An 18,401-nucleotide genomic window follows, 5' to 3' on the forward strand; every position below is an offset into this window, starting at 1 on the left:
TGCATATGTGTGGAGTTTCATTATCTCAACCAGAAAGAGGGAAGACAGGAGGCTCTGCAACACTTGTTTATCAGCCATGGCACTACAGCCCTGGACTGTGCTGTGCCCATCTGTCATGAAAATAAAAGATAGGGGCATATTTGAAATAAATGCAAAATATACGTATATTTCAGATTTAACACTGTAATCCATGAATTCTAACAGAAAATGGAAACAAACAGTAAGATGTTTTAAAGCATTTTGTTTTGGAGTATATATGAGTGAAGGAATGTAATCAAACCATGGTGACTGTCAGTAGCCTGGTTTGCATGCACAAACAAAGAAATGGGCTCATAGCTTCTTTGCTCCTCCGTGGTCCATTTTGCTGCCATGCTGCACTGAGTTCAGCCGAGATTTGGTTTGGAGTGTCATCTGAAGTGAGCCTCCTGGTTAAACTCCTTCCTTGCTGGCCAAAAGCTATAACAAAGAACAAACCTTGGCTACAGCTTGTGGTTAGTGAGAAGAGAGTTTAACTATGAGCCCTCGATTGGATGGCGATCTAAGCTAAGTTTGGCGCAGCAGCAAAAGGACAGGAGGAGCACAGAAGCTGCAAACTCCCATCCGGGAGCTTTCACATTCACATGGTCCTGCTAAGTCAGGTTTGGCTTATGCCAATGAGGCTGGTTTGTACAGCTTTAAATGTGCTGATGCCAGCATTCAAGAAAGGTTAAGAATCACTGTTCTAAATTGATGCCATGAGCAGCAGTCTATGGAAAAGTCCATAAATTTTGCTGGATGAAATAGCATGAGGAATTCGACCATGATAGCTTATTCACAAGAATCTTAATTGTAATGTGTTTTTGTTTTTAAAACCACCCTGTTTAGCACACCGGAAGGCAAGCCTGATTCTGCTCATGTTAACATTGATAGAAAGCATTTGTGTGATTTGAATTGCAATGCAATGGGCTTTGTCCATCAATTACCTCGGTGGTTGTTATTATGCATTGTCTATCAGGGAGTATTAAGAGATGTAATTGGGGAATCAGTCTCATTCAGTGGAGCTGCCCTTACTGGTGATGTCTCTTTACATCTCATATCCATTTTGCACATCTCTGGACCAGAGTGAAAAACCCACCAGTCTCATTTCAAGTCTGCACCCTGTCCTTGAGAAAAGGTGACGTTTAAAGGACCATCGCAAATATCCTTACTACACAGTTAGGACACTGACCAAAAGGAAAGAGGGTCTTGTAGAGGGTAGAGGAAAACATGAATCAGGTCTGCTGACCTCAGATACCTTCAAGCCAGTGACGACAGCAGCTTTGATATCTCTGTTGCCTTTTGTGTGTGAATCTTCCTTTCTAGGTCTCTTTTGAACATGTTTCAGCTCGAAACTGTCTCCCTGCTGTCTTATTTGTACCTGAGTCAGGATGACCTGGTTAAGGCAGCCCAAATGGTGTAATACAGGCAGGATTTAATTTTACCACGCTCTTCTGACTCAGCAGGGTGCCCTGAATTTAGACCTTTGGCGTCCCACTTAACAGTCATTGAGGGCATGTCAAGGAGAGATGGCCAGGCTGCCATTGACAGACACTCTTTACTTGACCTTGGGAAGTGGTGCTACCAATGCCTGTACATCGGGTTTTGCAGACATATGCCTGACAGGCGTTCAGTGCCATGGGTATCAGCTATTGTAGTAGGAGGACCAGTTATGGTCCTATGGCTGGGTCGGGATGGCATGGGGATGAGGGACCAACTCCCTTCTCTTGCGGGGACCCAATTAGTGCCATTGCCTTCCGTTAAGAGTTTGGGTGTAATCCTTGACGCCTCCCTTTCCATGGAGGCGCAAGTTACAGCAACAGCCAAGGCGACATTTTTCCACCTTCGCCGCATCAAGCAGTTGGTCCCTTACCTTTCCCGCCCCGACCTGGCCACAGTGATCCATGCGACGGTCATCTCCAGGCTTGACTACTGTAATTCGCTCTACACGGGGCTGCCCAGAAACTCCAGCGGGTGTAGAATGCTGCAGCGAGGCTCCTCATGGGGTCTCTGCCATGGGAGCATATTCACCCAGTGCTTTTCAAGCTGCACTGGCTCCCGGTGGAGTACAGGGTGAGATTTAAGGTGCTGCTTCTGACCTTTAAAGCCCTTCACAGCCTAGGACCCTAGTACCTACGGGACCGCCTCTCCCGATATGCCCCATGGAGAGCCTCAAGGTCCATAAATAGCAACACCCTAGTGGTCCCGGGCCCTAAGGAAGTTAGATTAGCTTCAACCAGAGCCAGGGCCTTTTCAATTCTGGCTCTGGCCTGGTGGAACGCTCTGCCTCATGAGACCAGGGCCCTGCAGTATCTGATTTCTTTCCGCAGGGCCTGTAAGACAGAGTTGTTCCGCCTGGCCTTTGGCTTGGAGCCAATTTGATTCCCTCCCTCTCTCTCTCTTTTCTTTTCCTTCTCCTCCTGCAAGAAGGCTACATTTTAATATTTTAATGTTTCAATGTTTTAATGTTCTATTTTAATTTTGTTTTTAAGTTGTATTCATTCAACTTGTTTTTATTATTGCTTGTAAGCCGCTCTGAGCCCGGCCTTGGCTGGAGAGGGCAGGGTATAAATAAAAAATTATTATAATATTATTATTATTATTAAATAAATTTGATTCTTCTGGGAGGTGGGTTATCCTTATTTCCTGGTCCCTATCACATGTATTTCTGGCAGAAGTGGTCAAAGGAGAAAAGTATTTCTTATAACATGGGGGTCTGCAGAGACGGGCTTGGGGGGCAACCACAACCCCCAGATTAGATTTCATTTTTTAAAGAAGTTTCCAGCATTTGTAGGACCTTAGCTATGAGACAAAATGTGCAGGCAGTATTCTAATTTGTTTTGTGAGAAACCAGCCTACTCCCACCTTTCCGTGTCTTAGCCAATCAGTGAAGTCATAGCAATGACTTACATTTATTTGGGAGAGGAGATCTAGCCAATTAGACATAAAAGGCTAGAGTGAAAGACCCATTATTAGACCCTTGCTGTCCCCTAAACACGCACACAATTCAGGTAGCTACGATTTTAGTATAGCTGTAATTGGGGAATAGCATGTCAACTCAAAAATAAATTGTAGTGGCAAATATAGGATCTTAATTCTAACTCAGGACTTTCATTTCATTGTAATGTCACAGCAGGCCCTATAGTCAGAAGGCTGGGTAGTGACTCCCACAAATGGTGGACTTTCCCTTGATCTTCTCACACAACTCACAGATTTTAGGTGCTCCTGGAACAAATGCTGCACCCAGCGGTGTAGCTAGGGGGTGGGGCGAGCTGGCCATGGGGGCGGGGGGGCGCTGCATGGAGCCTCTCTGCCACCTCCCCCTCAGCTGTAGGGTGGCTGAGTGAGAGGTGGAGGGCAGACGCAAGCCCCATGCTGCCATTTCAAGCCACCATGCCCCTGCGGTGTGGCACCCAGTGCCAGCCATGTTTTGTTACGTTTGTTGACTAAACTAAACAAAAAAGTTTCATGAGCCCATTTTCTATTTATTATTTTTAAAAGTATTATATTTGTCGTTTTGCCACACACCCCTCAGTGATGACACCCGGTGTGACCCACAACCCTTCCCCCACCACTGGCTGCACCTGGATTGCTTATGGTAGGCATGTGCAACAGGTAGATCACTGGACGTCTGTGGTAGACCACTGGAATATCAGTGGCTCCCCCCAAAGAAGCTGAACAGGGTTTTCCTCTCTAAAAAAGCCCAGTAACCCCTAAAAACGTCCCGCTAAAAAAAGCTCAACAACTTTGACCTGGGGTCACAAAACTGATCACTGCCAGTTTTTAACTCTGTGAGTAGATCTCAGTCTCTTGGGAGTCACAAATTCATGACTAGGGTGAGACTTAAACTGGAGCCTTCCCAGCTTAATCTTACTCCACCAACCCTTGGGTATGACATTGGATATGTATGGGAATCACGAGTTGTGATTACTGCCATAGTCACAGTCTATTGTGCCTGACCATCAGGAATTAACACTAATATACAAATGCCACCAGTGTCCCTATCAGAAATGGTTGCCTAGAGGAAGCCCCTCCAGGGGATGTTGGGAATTTTTCTCACCAAGCTTAATCAGGCTGTGGCAAAGGCGAAGGTGGGGTGGGTGACCCATGCTGCTATCAGAGTCCTCAGAATGGGTCATAAATAGCTGTCCTCTGGAATCAAAGCTGAATTGCTGCTTAACTTGGACGACAATGTGAAACAATTGCCTGTATTTGAAAGCAAGAGGATCCTTTTGCCGAATTCAAAGCATATGGACCCGTCGACCTGTTTCTGGTCTTGCTAGCGTCCTTTTCCAATGTCTTCCCCACCCTCGCAGCAAGGTGCATGATCGATTGTATAGCTGCGATAACTGTACAGTTACAGAGATACACCTTAAAGCAGCCAGGGAGCAGAGAGTCTGGTGAAGAACAAAGACAATTTGCTTGCCTGTTGCCAGGATGAAGGTTGTTGTAGGAGCACGGAATATGCAAGGCAAAGGGTACGTGGCATGGGGGGAAAGGTTGATGCACTTCGGGTTCTGCAGCGCCCACTCCCCAGGGCTGGTTGGTTAAGGGGAGTCCCTTCCTTTCCCCAGGGTGGCATGCATCTTTGCGCTGCAGTCTCTGCTGCAAGGAGGAATCTGCTACCAGGCAGCCCTTTGTCTGCCGTACCTGCAGTGGGTGTTAAAGAGGCAGCTTCCAGAAGCCGAGGGGACAAGAGTCAGCGCGGAGGGGAAATAGTGCGCTGCAGCTTTAAGCCTAGCTTGACAGGAGCCGTCGGAGGGGGAGAGCGAGCGCAAGGGGAGGGCGAAGGAGGGACAGAGGGAAGGGTCTAATTTCTTCTCCTCCCTCCTCGCTTCATGTGGCCGCTTTCTGGGAGGCTGAGCGACTAGCGGGGAGCTTCTGCTGGAAAGCTGGCTATGAGTTTATAGGGACGATCTGAGAAAATGCTGCATGCCCCGTTGCAGAGGTCGGGGAGGACGCTCCGGACGGTACATTTTGCCAGGCCCAGCAGGTAAGGCAGAGGGGCGCACTGGGGGCTCGGGGTTCAGAGGTGCCTCGCCAAGGAAACGATCCGGGGCTGCAAGGCAGAGCTGGCCCGTCTCGTTGCTTGCCGGCTCGCTCCGCGCAAACGGGTCAGAAGTGCCTCGGGCAGCGCCCGCCGCGTGGTCTCTTGACAGTTCTCTGCGCCGCGGAATCCGCCCCTGCGCTCCACACGGTCAGTGGGATCTGGAGCGATGCGGACTCCGGGGGGTCACGTCTAAGCAGAAACAATGACAGAAGTGGGGGCAGGTGGGAGGAGCAGCCCTTCGGCAATGTCCGTGGGGCGCCAGGTGTGGGGAGACCCCCACGGGCTCAAGCGAACTCAAGACATACCCTGCTGCGGCTTCGGAAGCCTCGGCTAAAGCGGGGCGTGGGTGGTGGGATTTAAACTGCAAATGCCACTCGCCCCTCTCTCGCGCTACAAAGGGAATGGGTTTTACTTAACGGAAAGCCTCCTTGGCGGTGGAGAAAGGCGCTCATTTTAGCGTCGTCTAAACGTTGCAGTCAAAGCAGCAGAGGAAAGGAAAAGGAATTGTTCCGAACGACTGTGGTTGTTTTTTTTTAATATAAAAAATGTTTTTAATCACCGCACGCTGCGCGCCGGTATCGATAAAGCTCTGGGGAGACCGGGGAGGGAGAGAGAGGCGGTCGTCTTGTATGGCATTTCATTGGCACGATACGATGTAACGATGCCTTGCGTGCTGTTCAAGCTGCAATCCTTGGCCAGTTCTCTTCTCCCCATTGTAATCTGCGGCCTTCCATCCTCTCGCCGGGGAACTACTAGCGAACCGTTTGGTAGCCCCTCTGCCCTCGTGGGGCACCTGGCTTGCGTCCCGCCTTCCCCCCTCCGTGCGTCTTTAGATTTGAAATGCACCCGGCGTTAGGGACGGTGAGTGTCTCCCTCGCTTGCTCTCTTACACACACACACACCGCGAATCCCACCATCCCCTCCTGCGAAATGCGATCTTTCGGAGAGGGTTGGAAGGAAGGGGCGGAGGCCACGAGGGAAAGAATAGGTGGGACTTAGACGGTTTGAATTTGTCGGGAGCAGTTTATGGCGTGCGATGAAGCACATGCTGGCGTGGAGACCGGCTTTGCAAGGAGCAAAAGCCAAGACCCAAGCGCAACGCAGCATTGTTTGCTTTGCAAAAGGCAGGCATGGATGGGCAGCCGTAGGGCTCAAATTTGGGGGAGTAAGCTGCCCAGGAAAGATGGAAAGCTCTGCAGCTAGGTCGGAAGGCTACGACTTCTAGGCGTTTGTTCGCAGTGCAGGGGGGGCGTGTTCCTCCCCACCCCCCAAGCCGCAATTTCTTCTGTGCTTAGGGGGCGGGGCAAGACTTTGTTGGAAACGTTTTTTCCTCTTCTGTTTTTTTTTATGGGGAGTGAACTGCTCAGGGTATCTGACGTCCTTTGATCCTTTGCCACTTTTTGATCTTGCAAACCTAATAGGAATTAGCTGAAAATCAAACACACACAACACATCCTGCACGCATATAAGTCTTGAATGTCCCATTGCCATCCGTTTGAAATGGGCACTCCAAGGGTGCATTGTAATATTGTATGGGCACTGCGCTGTTTCTAGAGAAGAACCACCTACAGTGGCAGGGGCATCCTGTATTTGCTTTCATTTTTTATAATTTATTTTGCACACCCCTCTCCCCCTAACTTTGCAAATATGCCTAGTCTGCAGGATTGGTCTAGCTGGGCTGGGCACTGGGCATAGTTCCTGGTCATCTTATATTTCCTGATAAAAGCACCCAAGATGCAAATTATGTTGATGTTAAGCATAAAATGTCTCCCTTTTGGACAATGGCTGTGCAGGTTGTGAATTTCTGCCTTGAAATAGCTGTGAAAACCTTACAGCCAGATGTCCACAGTTGTGCTGAATGTATGTGAAGCTGCATTCCCATCTGAGAACTAATGAAACTATACTCTGTACTCTGATTGTATCCATCCTCCGACTGCTGAATAGCTAAAATCGTGTTCTTTCCATGAGGAAATGGGAGTCTGCAGGAGGAAGTCGAAACTCGATACAAAGGGGAAATCTTTGACCCAGGTTTCCTCTAAGAAAGAGAGCCCATGCTCTCAGGCAGACGGGGCTTCTCATGCATTTTTGACCTGGTGCATTTTAGCAAGCTAGTCTAACTTCCTCAAGGGTTTAGAAGAGAACTGGCACAATTGGGTTTTTGAAGTTTGGAGGCTGCTTCTTAAAATGCCTTTTTTAAAACCTTGGAACAATTTTTTTTTAAAAAAAAGCCACACAGCAACTCTTCACCCAAGGTCCTTAGCTGAGCAGTAATTTGAACCCGAATTTATGACAATACAGCCCAACACTCTGGCCAGGCACTGTATTTAGATTTGAAATGCACCTCCCTCGCTTGCTCTCTCTCTTACACACACACACACACTGAATCCCACCATCCCCTCCTGCGAAATGCGATCTTTTGGAGAGGGTTGGAAGGAAGGGGCGGAGGCCAGGAGGGAAAGAATAGGTGGGACTTAGACTTATGCCTGAGATTCTGGAAAACTGCTGTCAATCTGAGTAGACAGCAATAGGCTAGAATGGTCTAATGGCCAGATCCAATATGGCAGCTTCATGTATTCATAATGCTAATTCCGCCCCTGATATCTGTAGATCCATTCAATACTATTCAACCAATACTACCCACAATCACATACCCATCCATATCCAGCAGTACAAAATCCTAGCTGGTCACTTTGCACAACAAAGATAGCTGACCAGATTTAAAACTCATACAGCCTCAGAATAAAAATAAAATAATCTATCCAACCTCCCATGTGGGGTACTACAGTAACTCCGTCTTTGTGCCACACTCAGTTTTGTGCTAATATGACTTTCACTCTGGACACCATTAAGCAAAAGATCATTTCATCAGCATTGCAACTGCTCAGGTTCTTACCCACCTGTTAGACTAATAACTTCATACATTCTAGAACAACCAAACAGCAAATACAGTAGGAAAGGGGGGAATAAATAAAAGTTCAAAACTTAAATGACTACTACGTGGTTGTTACTCTTTAGCCCATGGCCAATAGTTGGGGAGGATGGCAATTGCAGTCCATCAACATCTGGAGGGCCCCAGGTTAGCCACCTCTGTCTTAGACAGGCTTGCAGTCCACTTGAAGACTCAACTCTGCAGTTTTGGAATACTCCTGGATCCAGACCCGAAGCTGGATCCCCAGGTTTCAGCAGTGACCAGGAGCACTTTTGCAGAAAGGGCACCTTTTCTGAGGCTGGTGCAGAAAGGACACTTTCCCCTGAAGATATCAGATCTAGCTGTGGTGACACATGCCTTAGTTATATCTTGTTTGGACTACTGAAACACACTTTGTGTGAGATTACATGCAAAGAGTGTTCAGATACCAGCTGATTCAGAATGCTACAGCCAGTTAAAACAGCTTTACTGGCTTATTTCCAAGCACAGTTGTTTACACAACCTGGGACCGGGTTATCTGACAGACTGTGCTTTCCTCATACAAGCCTGACTGTGCTTTGAGATCTTCAGAAGAGGCCACTCTTTTTTGTCCCCCCAACATCTGAAGCATGTTTGGTGGGAACTTGAGAGGGGCCCTGCTTGGTAGCTGTATCCAAGCTCAGTAACTCTTTACCAAGGGTAAAGAGCTCCTTCTGTGATAACCATCCACTGAGATGCAAACATGCAAATATTTGGCTTCTTAAGCTGTCACTGTAAAATGTTACCAGCTTGGTTAACTGGTTGTTTTCATTGTTTGCATTGATGTCTTACTTATTGGTTTTTACCTTGAGCACCATTTTGTGAAAAGACAACATACAAATTTAGCAAAGAATAATAAACCTATACATATAGTGCCTTTCTCCAAACACTTGTCAGTCTTATCCAGGAGTTCCAAATTTTGATTACAATAGATTAACCCAGAGGTTTTCAACCTTTTTGAGCCCATAGCTCCCTTAACCAACTACTTCCTTTCTGCGGCACTCCTGTGGAGCTCAGGAGCCCAGTTATGTCACCCCTTGCCTGCAGAGCTGGTAGCCTCTCACCCTTTTCCAAACACCCTCCCTTGTGGAGTGTTCCTTCAGCCTCCTCTCCTCTCCCCTCTCCTTGGGAGTCCCCCCCAAAAAAGAGAGGTGCCTCCCAGAGGCACCATTTGCCTTCAGAGCGTATAGCCAGGGCTGCTGCAATAAACAGCTGTGCAAGCCTTTGGGAGGCAAAAATGTGAGAGGGCATCAGAGTAGGGAGGGAAGGAAAGAGAGGCAGAGGCCAGTGTTGCCTGTGGCACCCTTAACCATCATTCAAGGCATCCCAGGGTGCCACGGCACATTGGTTGAAAACCACTGGATTAACCTACTGGGCGTGTTACATTCTGCCTTGTTTCTCGGAGAAAGGTATGGCTATTTGGGAGCAGGCTGGGTGGGGCAAGGTAGACTCTCCCTGGTATAAGTTAACACATAAGTACATTTGGCAACTAAGAAGGAAGCTAAGAGGAGACTGACATCCATCCAACGTAGTCTGAGGATCTTGGCTCAGCAGTGGACCACCTTATAGTAAGCTTTGAAAACAAACAATGAGAATCTGACGCCTAGAATGATTCATCAGCTGGTACTTGGAAAGGGTGGCTGAGTTTCAGAGCTCAGCACTATTCTTAGCTGAGATACTCACACACACAGTAATAAGCAAATATCACAGTTGCCAGGAAGTTTTATCCAGCATCATCAATTTTGAGCTAATAAGAACATAAACGTTTTCTTATTGGATCAAACTTAAGGTCCATTGCATCAGCTGTAGTAAACCAAATGCCACTAAGAAGCTCACAACCAGGGCATAGTGGAGATAGCTATCCCCTGTGGTTTATTCCCTGTAATTGTTAGTCACAGATATGCTGCTTCTGAATATGGAGGTTTTAATTTTAGATGGGCCCTGAAGCATCTGTTGTCTTTCTTTGTGGTTTATTAAAATTCTATACCACTCTTCACCTGAAGATCACAGGGTGCTTTACAATATAAAAACACAAAAATACATCCCATAATAACAAACATAAACAATAGCCCTCCAATTGGCATGTTGTGCTTTAGCTACATAGGGCCCAGAGAATCACTGATAGGAGTTCCAGCGCCACCTCCTCCCTGGAAAGTATTATTAGATCCATGATATCCAGAAATTCAACAGCTGTGCTTTTTATCCAACAAGGAGCTGCAGTGATGGGTAGGATGATAGTTATTTGCTGAATTGGTTTTATTGCTTGTATAACAAAACACAGGTGTTCTTTCAGAAAAAGAGTTGGCAAGCCTAGCAAATGATGGCATCCCTAGCTGCATGATCTGTGAGCTGGGTGTGTATGGCTATTCTAAGCAACTGCAAAAGTCTTTTATGCCTAATACTTGATTGGACCAAAAGGGGGGGGGGCAGCAACCACTGGACTCATTGTGGTGCTTTGGATAATCCAGTGGGCTGATACGAGTGCTGTGTGTGCATGGCATTCAATGTAATTCAACATATTAATTTGCTAGCACAAGACTTTAATTTCTCACTTCCTTTCTTTCATTTCCAGAAAAATAATAAAACACCCTGAGACCCCTGGCTCTTTTCAAGCATCTTGGGGGAGGAGCCTCTCTAGAAGGCTTCTGTTCCAAGTTGCTCACTAAAACTTCTATATGGGGATTAATCCTGTGTCCTTTCCCTGTGGCTGTCCCAAAACAGGGCCCCCCACATTACCCAGTTTCCGAAGGCCATTCTATATCTGCCTGACCTCCTCCTTAATGTCATTACTCAGCCTACCCCCATGGCTCCTGAAGAGAAGGGGGGCAGGAACACAGTTGGAAAGATGTTAAGTAATTTCCTCTCCAATGTGTGGGGAATTGCAGCAACAATACATGCTGTTGGCTTGGTGCTCCACTGCCCTCTGGAGTGACTTGGTTTGATCAGACTCTTTTTTGACACTGGATTTGTTGTGAAGGGAAGCAGTTTGTAACAACACATCTAAAGATTCCTCACCACCCTGTATTCGCTGATCAGTGATACATACTCAGAAAACTATTAGCGGGTTGAGAGAATTGGCAAAACTTGGGAAAGAGTCTGTAGTGCTAAGCATAATCAATGTGAATTGGCACTGAAATCAGAAATGGCACTGAAATGTGATGATGAAGGATCACAGTGGGGAGGATAAGACAGCAGGAGCACATGGCTCACATTATTTCTGGGGCATCAAAGGAGTTGGGAGGTAAGAGGATCAAGCAGAGCAGAGAAAACTGGAAGACTGCAAGTAATGGCCGATGGGCATCAGAAGTGTTATGTAGGGGCAATCCCTATGCTGTGGGTATTGCCCAGGAATATATACTTGCCCTTTAGCCCGAATCATTCCTTCCCTTCTTGAACCATTTGTTGTTTTTTTACACTCAAGTTCACTTCAGGCTTCATTGGCTAGATCCTTCTAAGCTTGGCGTGCCCACTGATTAGTAGGAGTGTCCATTGTACTGTCAAGGGCCTCTTGTTCTCTACAAAAGCCCTCAATAGGCCTATTCCAGCCACTTCAGTTAAAAGCTCTTCTAGACACAAGCCGCCTGGAGTCCCCCTATCTACTCATGGGGAAAACACTAGTTTCCTGAGAAAGGCAACCTCTTTTAATTCACTGGCTTCCCCAAGTATGGGGAAGAGCAAGCTGGGTGCAGAGGAAGAAACGGAAGGAAAGAACTGACAGAGACCATGGAGGTACTTACTGTATATCCCAAGTAATTTACCAACAAGTACAGTGGTACCTCAGTTTGCAAACTTAATCCGTTCCAGAAGTCCGTTCTTAAACCAAAACCGTTCTTAAACCGAGGTACGCTTTTCCTAATGAGGCCTCCCACCGCTGGTGCCCTTCCACTGTTCAGATTCCGTTCTTAGATCAAGGTAAAGTTTGCAAACCAGGACACTACTTCCAGTTTTGCAGAGTTTGTAAACCAAATAGTTCGTAAACAGGGCTGTTCTTAAACCGAGGTACCACTGTAATTTGATATCGAGCAAGAGGACCTCATCAGAGAGAATCTTTTGCCAGCTTTGTGTCAAGATTATTACTTGTTCTGTCTTTGCCCTAGGAAGAGCTTTCACAACACTCAGGTGGTCCACCTTTTAAGAGAAGGAGTTATTAGTGGTGTCTTCTCCAGATTGCGGTCTTTTTGTTGCTCCATAAAGAGAATACCAGACTAGCATCTCAAAAATTTTGTACCATTTTCTTCCTTGAGCCCCACATGCAAGAAGGCAAACAATGGAGGATCAGAGGCTAAGGCTTGTTCTTGGCAACACTAGGCAAATCTGAATGTTGCTCTTCTAATGCACAGCCATTTGAAGGATTTGGTTTTAAGAAATGTTCATTCACAGGACTGAATACGATAGGATGTTTTTCCTCGGGATTAATTAGCCTGTACTTAAATTTTAATCCCCCATGCAGACATTTTAATAAGGATTAGAAGTGTTTTACAGAGCCAAGATAAATTTGCAAAATATGTGTTTTGAGCATAATTAATGCTTAATCGGTCCATCCACAAACTTATTTCAAGAGCCTTAAACTTTTGGGAGTCAATATATGATTGTAAAATGTGCATGCAGTTAAAATATTTTTTAAAAATCCCTAGGCAGAAGTATCAATGTCTATGGAGACCAGATGCCAGGGATTAAATCAAGCCATGATACCATAGGTTTAAAAACCTTTGAACCTAAACCCTCTCTAAAGTCCAGTCTTGGTTCAAAATTAACTTGCCCTTTGTCAGCTCTTCCCACGGCTGCTCCCCTTTCCCCATACTTATTCTTGTAAACAAGAGGCTTTGTCTGTAAAGTCTGGATGCTCACATGGAACTGCAAAAAGTAGTTGCAACTAATTTCTAGCAGAGGTGGGTGAGCTAGGAGTGAAATTTCCCATGCTCCCTATTCGCACTGTGAGTGTGATGAGGCCATTGCTCCCAACCCTCCCAATCAGTGAGACCTCCTCCTTCACAAACAAAAGTTTTGGGAAATGGAAAGGACAAGTGAGTATGGCCAGTAAGGAGGCCCTTCCTGGCTCAATGCAGTATGCACAATTAACAAACTGGAAGATGATACTTGAGGAAGCTTGTAGATTTCTCTGTTAAGTGTTGAAATACCAAGGCAAAGCAAACTCCCCACCCCCATCACCAATTTCAACCAGTTCTTGCCATATTATTAACAGGTCTAGAGCCACCCAATTCTCCAGTGCTGTTATTCTGTCCTATTCAAATGACAACATGGTAGGGTATCCGCAAGCAAGGCACCACAGTCTTGCATTTTAGGAGAGTAGACATGAATTTGTCCTTTCCTCCAGAACAATCTTAAAAAAGGAAAAACCATTTAAAAAATTTAAAACCAGATTTTTAAAATTTAGACCAAGCTTTGTTTATTTACATCTTTTTTAAAAAAGTGATTATATTAAGTATCTCTCTAAAATAACCTGGTTTAAAGTTGATAAAACATTAAAACCTGTACTCCTGATTTGTTAAATCAGATAAAATGATACCCTATGAAAACATCTTGGTCTAATTCACATGTAACGGTAAACCATAGAAATAGTTCCTGCATTGCTGCCCCCTGAGTAGGAACAGCAAATCTGGGTAGGAGCAACAAGTCCAAACCAGGAATTAGGGTTGTTTTGCAGGTTTCAGATATGAAGCTGTGTTTGATAAACCAAGAAAAAAAACACCTTGGCAAACATATTGAGTTTCAAAGCTTGTTTCCTTTGTAAAAGAACAAGCCGGCAAGCGACAAAAAAAAAAGTGATTTGAGGTAAAGTATTATAAATATGACATAACAGGCCATGCACTATGCTTATTCAACATATGACTATTTAGACATTCTCAAATATTTATTTTGCATGCCATGGAGAATCAGTGTTGTTAGTGACACTTGCTTCTGGAATGTTCTGGGCACTTAGACTTCAAGTAAGTAATCTTGCTTAGTGGCCTTATGTAGAAAAAAATCAAACAAATCTCTAATTCATAGTTGCTTGCTTAAAAAGATACAGTATAAATTCGGTAATGTACAAATGCATGTGAGCTGCATGGTTAGAGGTTTTGTGTCACACTCCTGGATAGTATAAAGGCACTATTTAGTTGAAAACAAGTAAGCTGTATTTATTATAGTAACTAACTAACATGCATGCTTGTTTAGGACACATAGGAATTAGAAAGCTGGAAAAATCATTTAAGCAATTTACTGTAGTCACCACTTTTTAAATCAGTGATTTAAATTTACCCCGCATCCCTTTTGTTAGGAAGTCAGATACACTTCTGTTTGTGTGCCAGAAGGACATTGAGCATTTTAGATTATGCTTGTGACTCTCATTTTTGCTACCATTAGAATGTGGGATTGTGCATATGTTGTGGTATTTACTGAAAGCTTCTGTTCAACTAATTATTGTCACATGAGGTCAAAACAAGCAGTGTAGTATTTTTCTTGGTGGTTTGACTGAATTTAGGCAGCCATGTTCATATTGTGTTCGGTCTCTAAAAAAGCAGCCATATAAACACATTGATTCTCTCAGCCTGGGACAATTCTGTATTCCTCCCTTTACCTGTGTGAGATGTCTGTCTGTCTGTCTAGCTAAAACAATTGCTAACTGAGGTTAACTCGAATCTGATTAAATGGACTGTAGTCCAGGGGCCAGCAAACTTACCATGCCTTGGGCCAGTGTCTCCAGTGCCGATAGTGCAGAGGGCGGGGGAGCGTGTGCCCATACGCATGTGCGCACACTATTTCCAGCGCACTTCCGGGTCAGAGGAGCACCGGAAATAGCTTGTGCTCATGTGCACGGGCCTCCTCGGACCCGGATGTGCACCAGAAATAATGCTTGCGCATGCGCACAAGCTATTTCTGGTGCTCCTCCGACCTGGAAGTGGGCAGCCACGCAGTGCAGCACCGGTAGGAGCAGGCGGCAGCAGTGGGCAGTGGGGGTTGCCGCGGGCCAGATAAATGAGTCCCTTGGGCCTTACCTGGCCCGCGGGCCTTAGTTTGGGGACCCCTGCTCTAGTCCATGAAATTATGCTAGTCTGTATGGTGCCGCAGCTTGCACTAAGTTACTATAGTTTCTAACGTGCTTTGGGCAGGAATGCACATCATGTTGGAGACTGGGTTACTATGCCAGGTCCTCTCATTTCCCCAATACTACGATGAAACCCATGCCCCTGGTGTGACACCACTGTATCATTCGTTTCCCTGACCCTGCTTTACATCATTGGCTGTCGATGGTGGGAAAGAGGGAAATTCATAACACTGATAGCTTCATGATATGGAGTAAACATTAAAGCGGGCAGAGAGGATGTGCATGACAGTTCCCCGTACAGTCCCCAGGGGTGGATCTACTATGAAACTAATGAATTTTGCTTTAAAAAGTGCATTGTGCCTGTATATAACATTTCCCTAATTTTTCACGCCTCCTCCCAATAACTCGAAAACTATAAGGCACAGGGATTTTTTTATTCACACCAGTGACTTTGAAATGGGAGATAATCTAGTACAAGTTTAATCAAAATATGAGATGTAGTGGCTATTAAAAACAAAACAAAACTGTGGTGATCTGTTGTGGAACAACCCCACTGAAGAAGATAACAGTGGTTACCCAGACCTTGTTGCTGGTTGCAAAGAGGCTGCTATATCAGGGGCCCAAAAATGTAGGTCTGCCGCTCAGTATCCTCATGTTGCCCTTAACACATTTCCACCCTGTCATTGGAGACCTTGTGTGTCCAGCACCCTAAGTCTTTAGATATGGCTGAGCTCCTGGCTGCTGCTTTCTTGATGCATCCTCTTCCATACATGTATGAGCTCAAAGGAGTGCACACATTGGTATCTGAGGACCAAATCAAACATGATGATGTCAGTTCCATGTGTTTGATAGAAATCGGGGTGCTGGTCTGATTTTAACAGCAAATGGAGCATGCAGGTGAGGGGCACTGAACTTTACCCTACACCTGCAATTTATTCCCCACAGCCCCAAATATTTTTCACTCAGTCAGGGTCACTTCCCTTGTTGGAGCTGAGGAGGAGCACTTGCAGAGAAAAAGAAGGAATGAATTGTTTTTATTGGTTTTTATTAAATTTATTAGATGCCTTCTCTTACTGCAGGCAACTCAAGGTGTTAATGAGAGTAAAGTTACACCTTCTTCACCTGCGCACCTGCCTTTGCTGTTAAAATCAAACACCTTGCACCTCCCCCCATGATTGAAGCAGCTCTGCATTTGAACACAACTGTTAATGCAATATTTAGTTAGGCCTGGTTATCAGTCAGTAAAGGGCCAAAGTGCTAAATGAAATGTATCTGTGGGACATCTACAGTTGGATTACAATTTAGTATTGGGACTACATTGCTGATTCAGTATTGACCACTTAGCTTCTCCAAAGAAGGCATATATAATTTATTTGTTCTCTGTGTGTACATCTACAGTACTTTCACAAAAGCAAATGTATAAAAAATGTAAAGAAATCTGTGTTCCAAAATCCACAGCTGGCCAATACCTTTATTGGAATCAATAAAATGCCACAAAATAGTTAACAAGCTTTTGCGTTCTCCAGAACTCTTAATCAGACAGGATACTAAGCAAAAAGAGGGTGGAAGGAGGGGAAAAATAATCTAGCTTGATGTTAAAGCCACAAAATCTGGTCACAGTCTTAAAATGGGAGTGTTGGAAGAGACAGCAAACTTAGACCACAATCATGTACACACTTATCAGGGGGTAAGACACACTGAACTCAGTAGGGCTTGCTTCTGAACAGTCATGTATAGAATTGCACTGACAGTTGTATTAGGTCATACAGGACTCATCTACTGCTCTGTGCTGCATAAATAGACCAGGCTCAAGAACCAGACAGACACTTTTGTTTAATAAAGTCTATAAGCAAGGGAACTAAAGGGTAATGTGTTAATCAATAAAATTATCTCTAAAAGGGCCTGCAGTAATACCCCTTTCTGGTAGTGCAATCTTTTGTCTTTTATATCATAGAATTATAGAATTGTAGAGTTGGAAGGGACCCTGAGGATCATCTAGTCCAACCCCCTGCAATGCAGAAACATGCAGCTGTCCCAATATGGGGATCGAACTTGCAACCTTGGCATTTTCAGCACCATGCTCTAACCAACTGAGCTACCCTGGTTTTGTTTTCCGGAGTGCTCAGTGTTATTGGTGGCTTTCTCTCTCAAACTTTTGCTTGCCTTTGCTAATGTCCAATGGGTAGAAGTTGGGAGGAACCACAACTCAGTGGAAGAGATCACATCCTTTGAATGCAAAGGGTTCTGGGTTCAGTCCCTGCCACCTCCATTTAAAAGGATCAGGTAGCAGGCGATGGAAAAGACCTCTGCCATGATCCTGGAGACTAGACAGTATTAGTCTAGATGGAAATACTGTGATGTTGCAAGGCAGTTTCCTATTTTCCTTTCTGTGTGATAATGTAACTATGTAATGGTAGAAAAATTCTCTTCAGCTGACAATTACTAAAGGTGTGGGAACCCTGTCCTCTATTACATTTGGTTACTGTAATAACAGGCTACTCTGGTTAACTGCTAGAATAGAGGCTGAGTAAGCTGGTTGCTAATGCTGAAGCAGGCATTCCTAGAAAGAAACTTAATAAGCAGCATTTTCTTAAGACAGGGACGCTCCGACACAGAATTTTACATCTCTTCCTGTAGTGAGGACATGAGAAAACCTGGAAAGGAATATGTTGTCATTTTCTTTTCAATGAATGGAGACTAGAACTCCTCTTGAGTAAAAGGATAAAGGGATAAAAGGTTTGTGACTTTAAAAGGCCCTGTTTATTCTGAGCAAGGAGCTGGGGGAGATGCTTGGGGAGTCCATTTGCAGCTCTCGGAATCACCTCCTCTCTGCTGTGCATGTAGCTGGATTTGTCCCCAACTTTGGTTGTGCTTCCACAGTCTACCTGGGTGGGGGCAGTGAGTGGGTGGCTGTAACGTTTAGCAAAACGTGGCTGGGCGACAAAAGGCTGAGTCAACACTTCCCCCACAGTTGGTCCTCATTAAGGAGCTGCCTGTTAAGCCAGGCAGCGCTGTGGGTTCAGCCCTTTTGTTTTGAAATGAAAAAGGCAAATACACTGAAGGGAAATAATCTGGAGCCTAGAAACAAGAGCTTGTAAATGAGCTTTTTGTCCCCGTTCTTCCTATATGCCCACCCACCCCTTGATAATTTATGCTCTTTAAGGAAACGTTAGTCTTATCCCTTTCTTCATATACGGGCTGCCCGTGTGGTTTTGGCTTCAGTTTGTGCCAGACAGCAAAGGGGTCGCAGCTGGGAATGCTGCCTTCCCGTTGCTCAGGGTCATATTCACCATAAGGGAGTGCGCTGGTGGCTGCATGCAATAGTGTGAGGGAGCCGGTTC

At 45.3% G+C, this 18,401-nt stretch overlaps 1 protein-coding gene across 11 annotated transcripts in view; it reads left to right on the forward strand.

Annotated features, from left to right (window-relative positions):
• NAV1 (neuron navigator 1) overlaps positions 1 to 18,401 on the forward strand; it is a 268,747-nt gene that overhangs the window by 203,191 nt on the left and 47,155 nt on the right. For 3 of the 11 annotated variants that reach the window (XM_081914367.1, XM_081914358.1, XM_081914359.1), the window contains exon 1: positions 4,850 to 5,008. The exons of the other annotated variants lie outside the window; for them this stretch is intronic. In XM_081914367.1, the coding sequence (XP_081770493.1) occupies positions 4,941 to 5,008 (68 nt within the window). In that variant the 5' untranslated portion in view covers positions 4,850 to 4,940. Of the gene's footprint in view, positions 1 to 4,849; positions 5,009 to 18,401 lie in introns of those variants that run through there. 11 annotated transcript variants of the gene reach the window in all.

Source organism: Podarcis melisellensis (genome assembly GCF_964234715.1).
Source record: "Podarcis melisellensis genome assembly, chromosome: 6".
NCBI classification, from domain to species: domain Eukaryota; kingdom Metazoa; phylum Chordata; class Lepidosauria; order Squamata; family Lacertidae; genus Podarcis; species Podarcis melisellensis.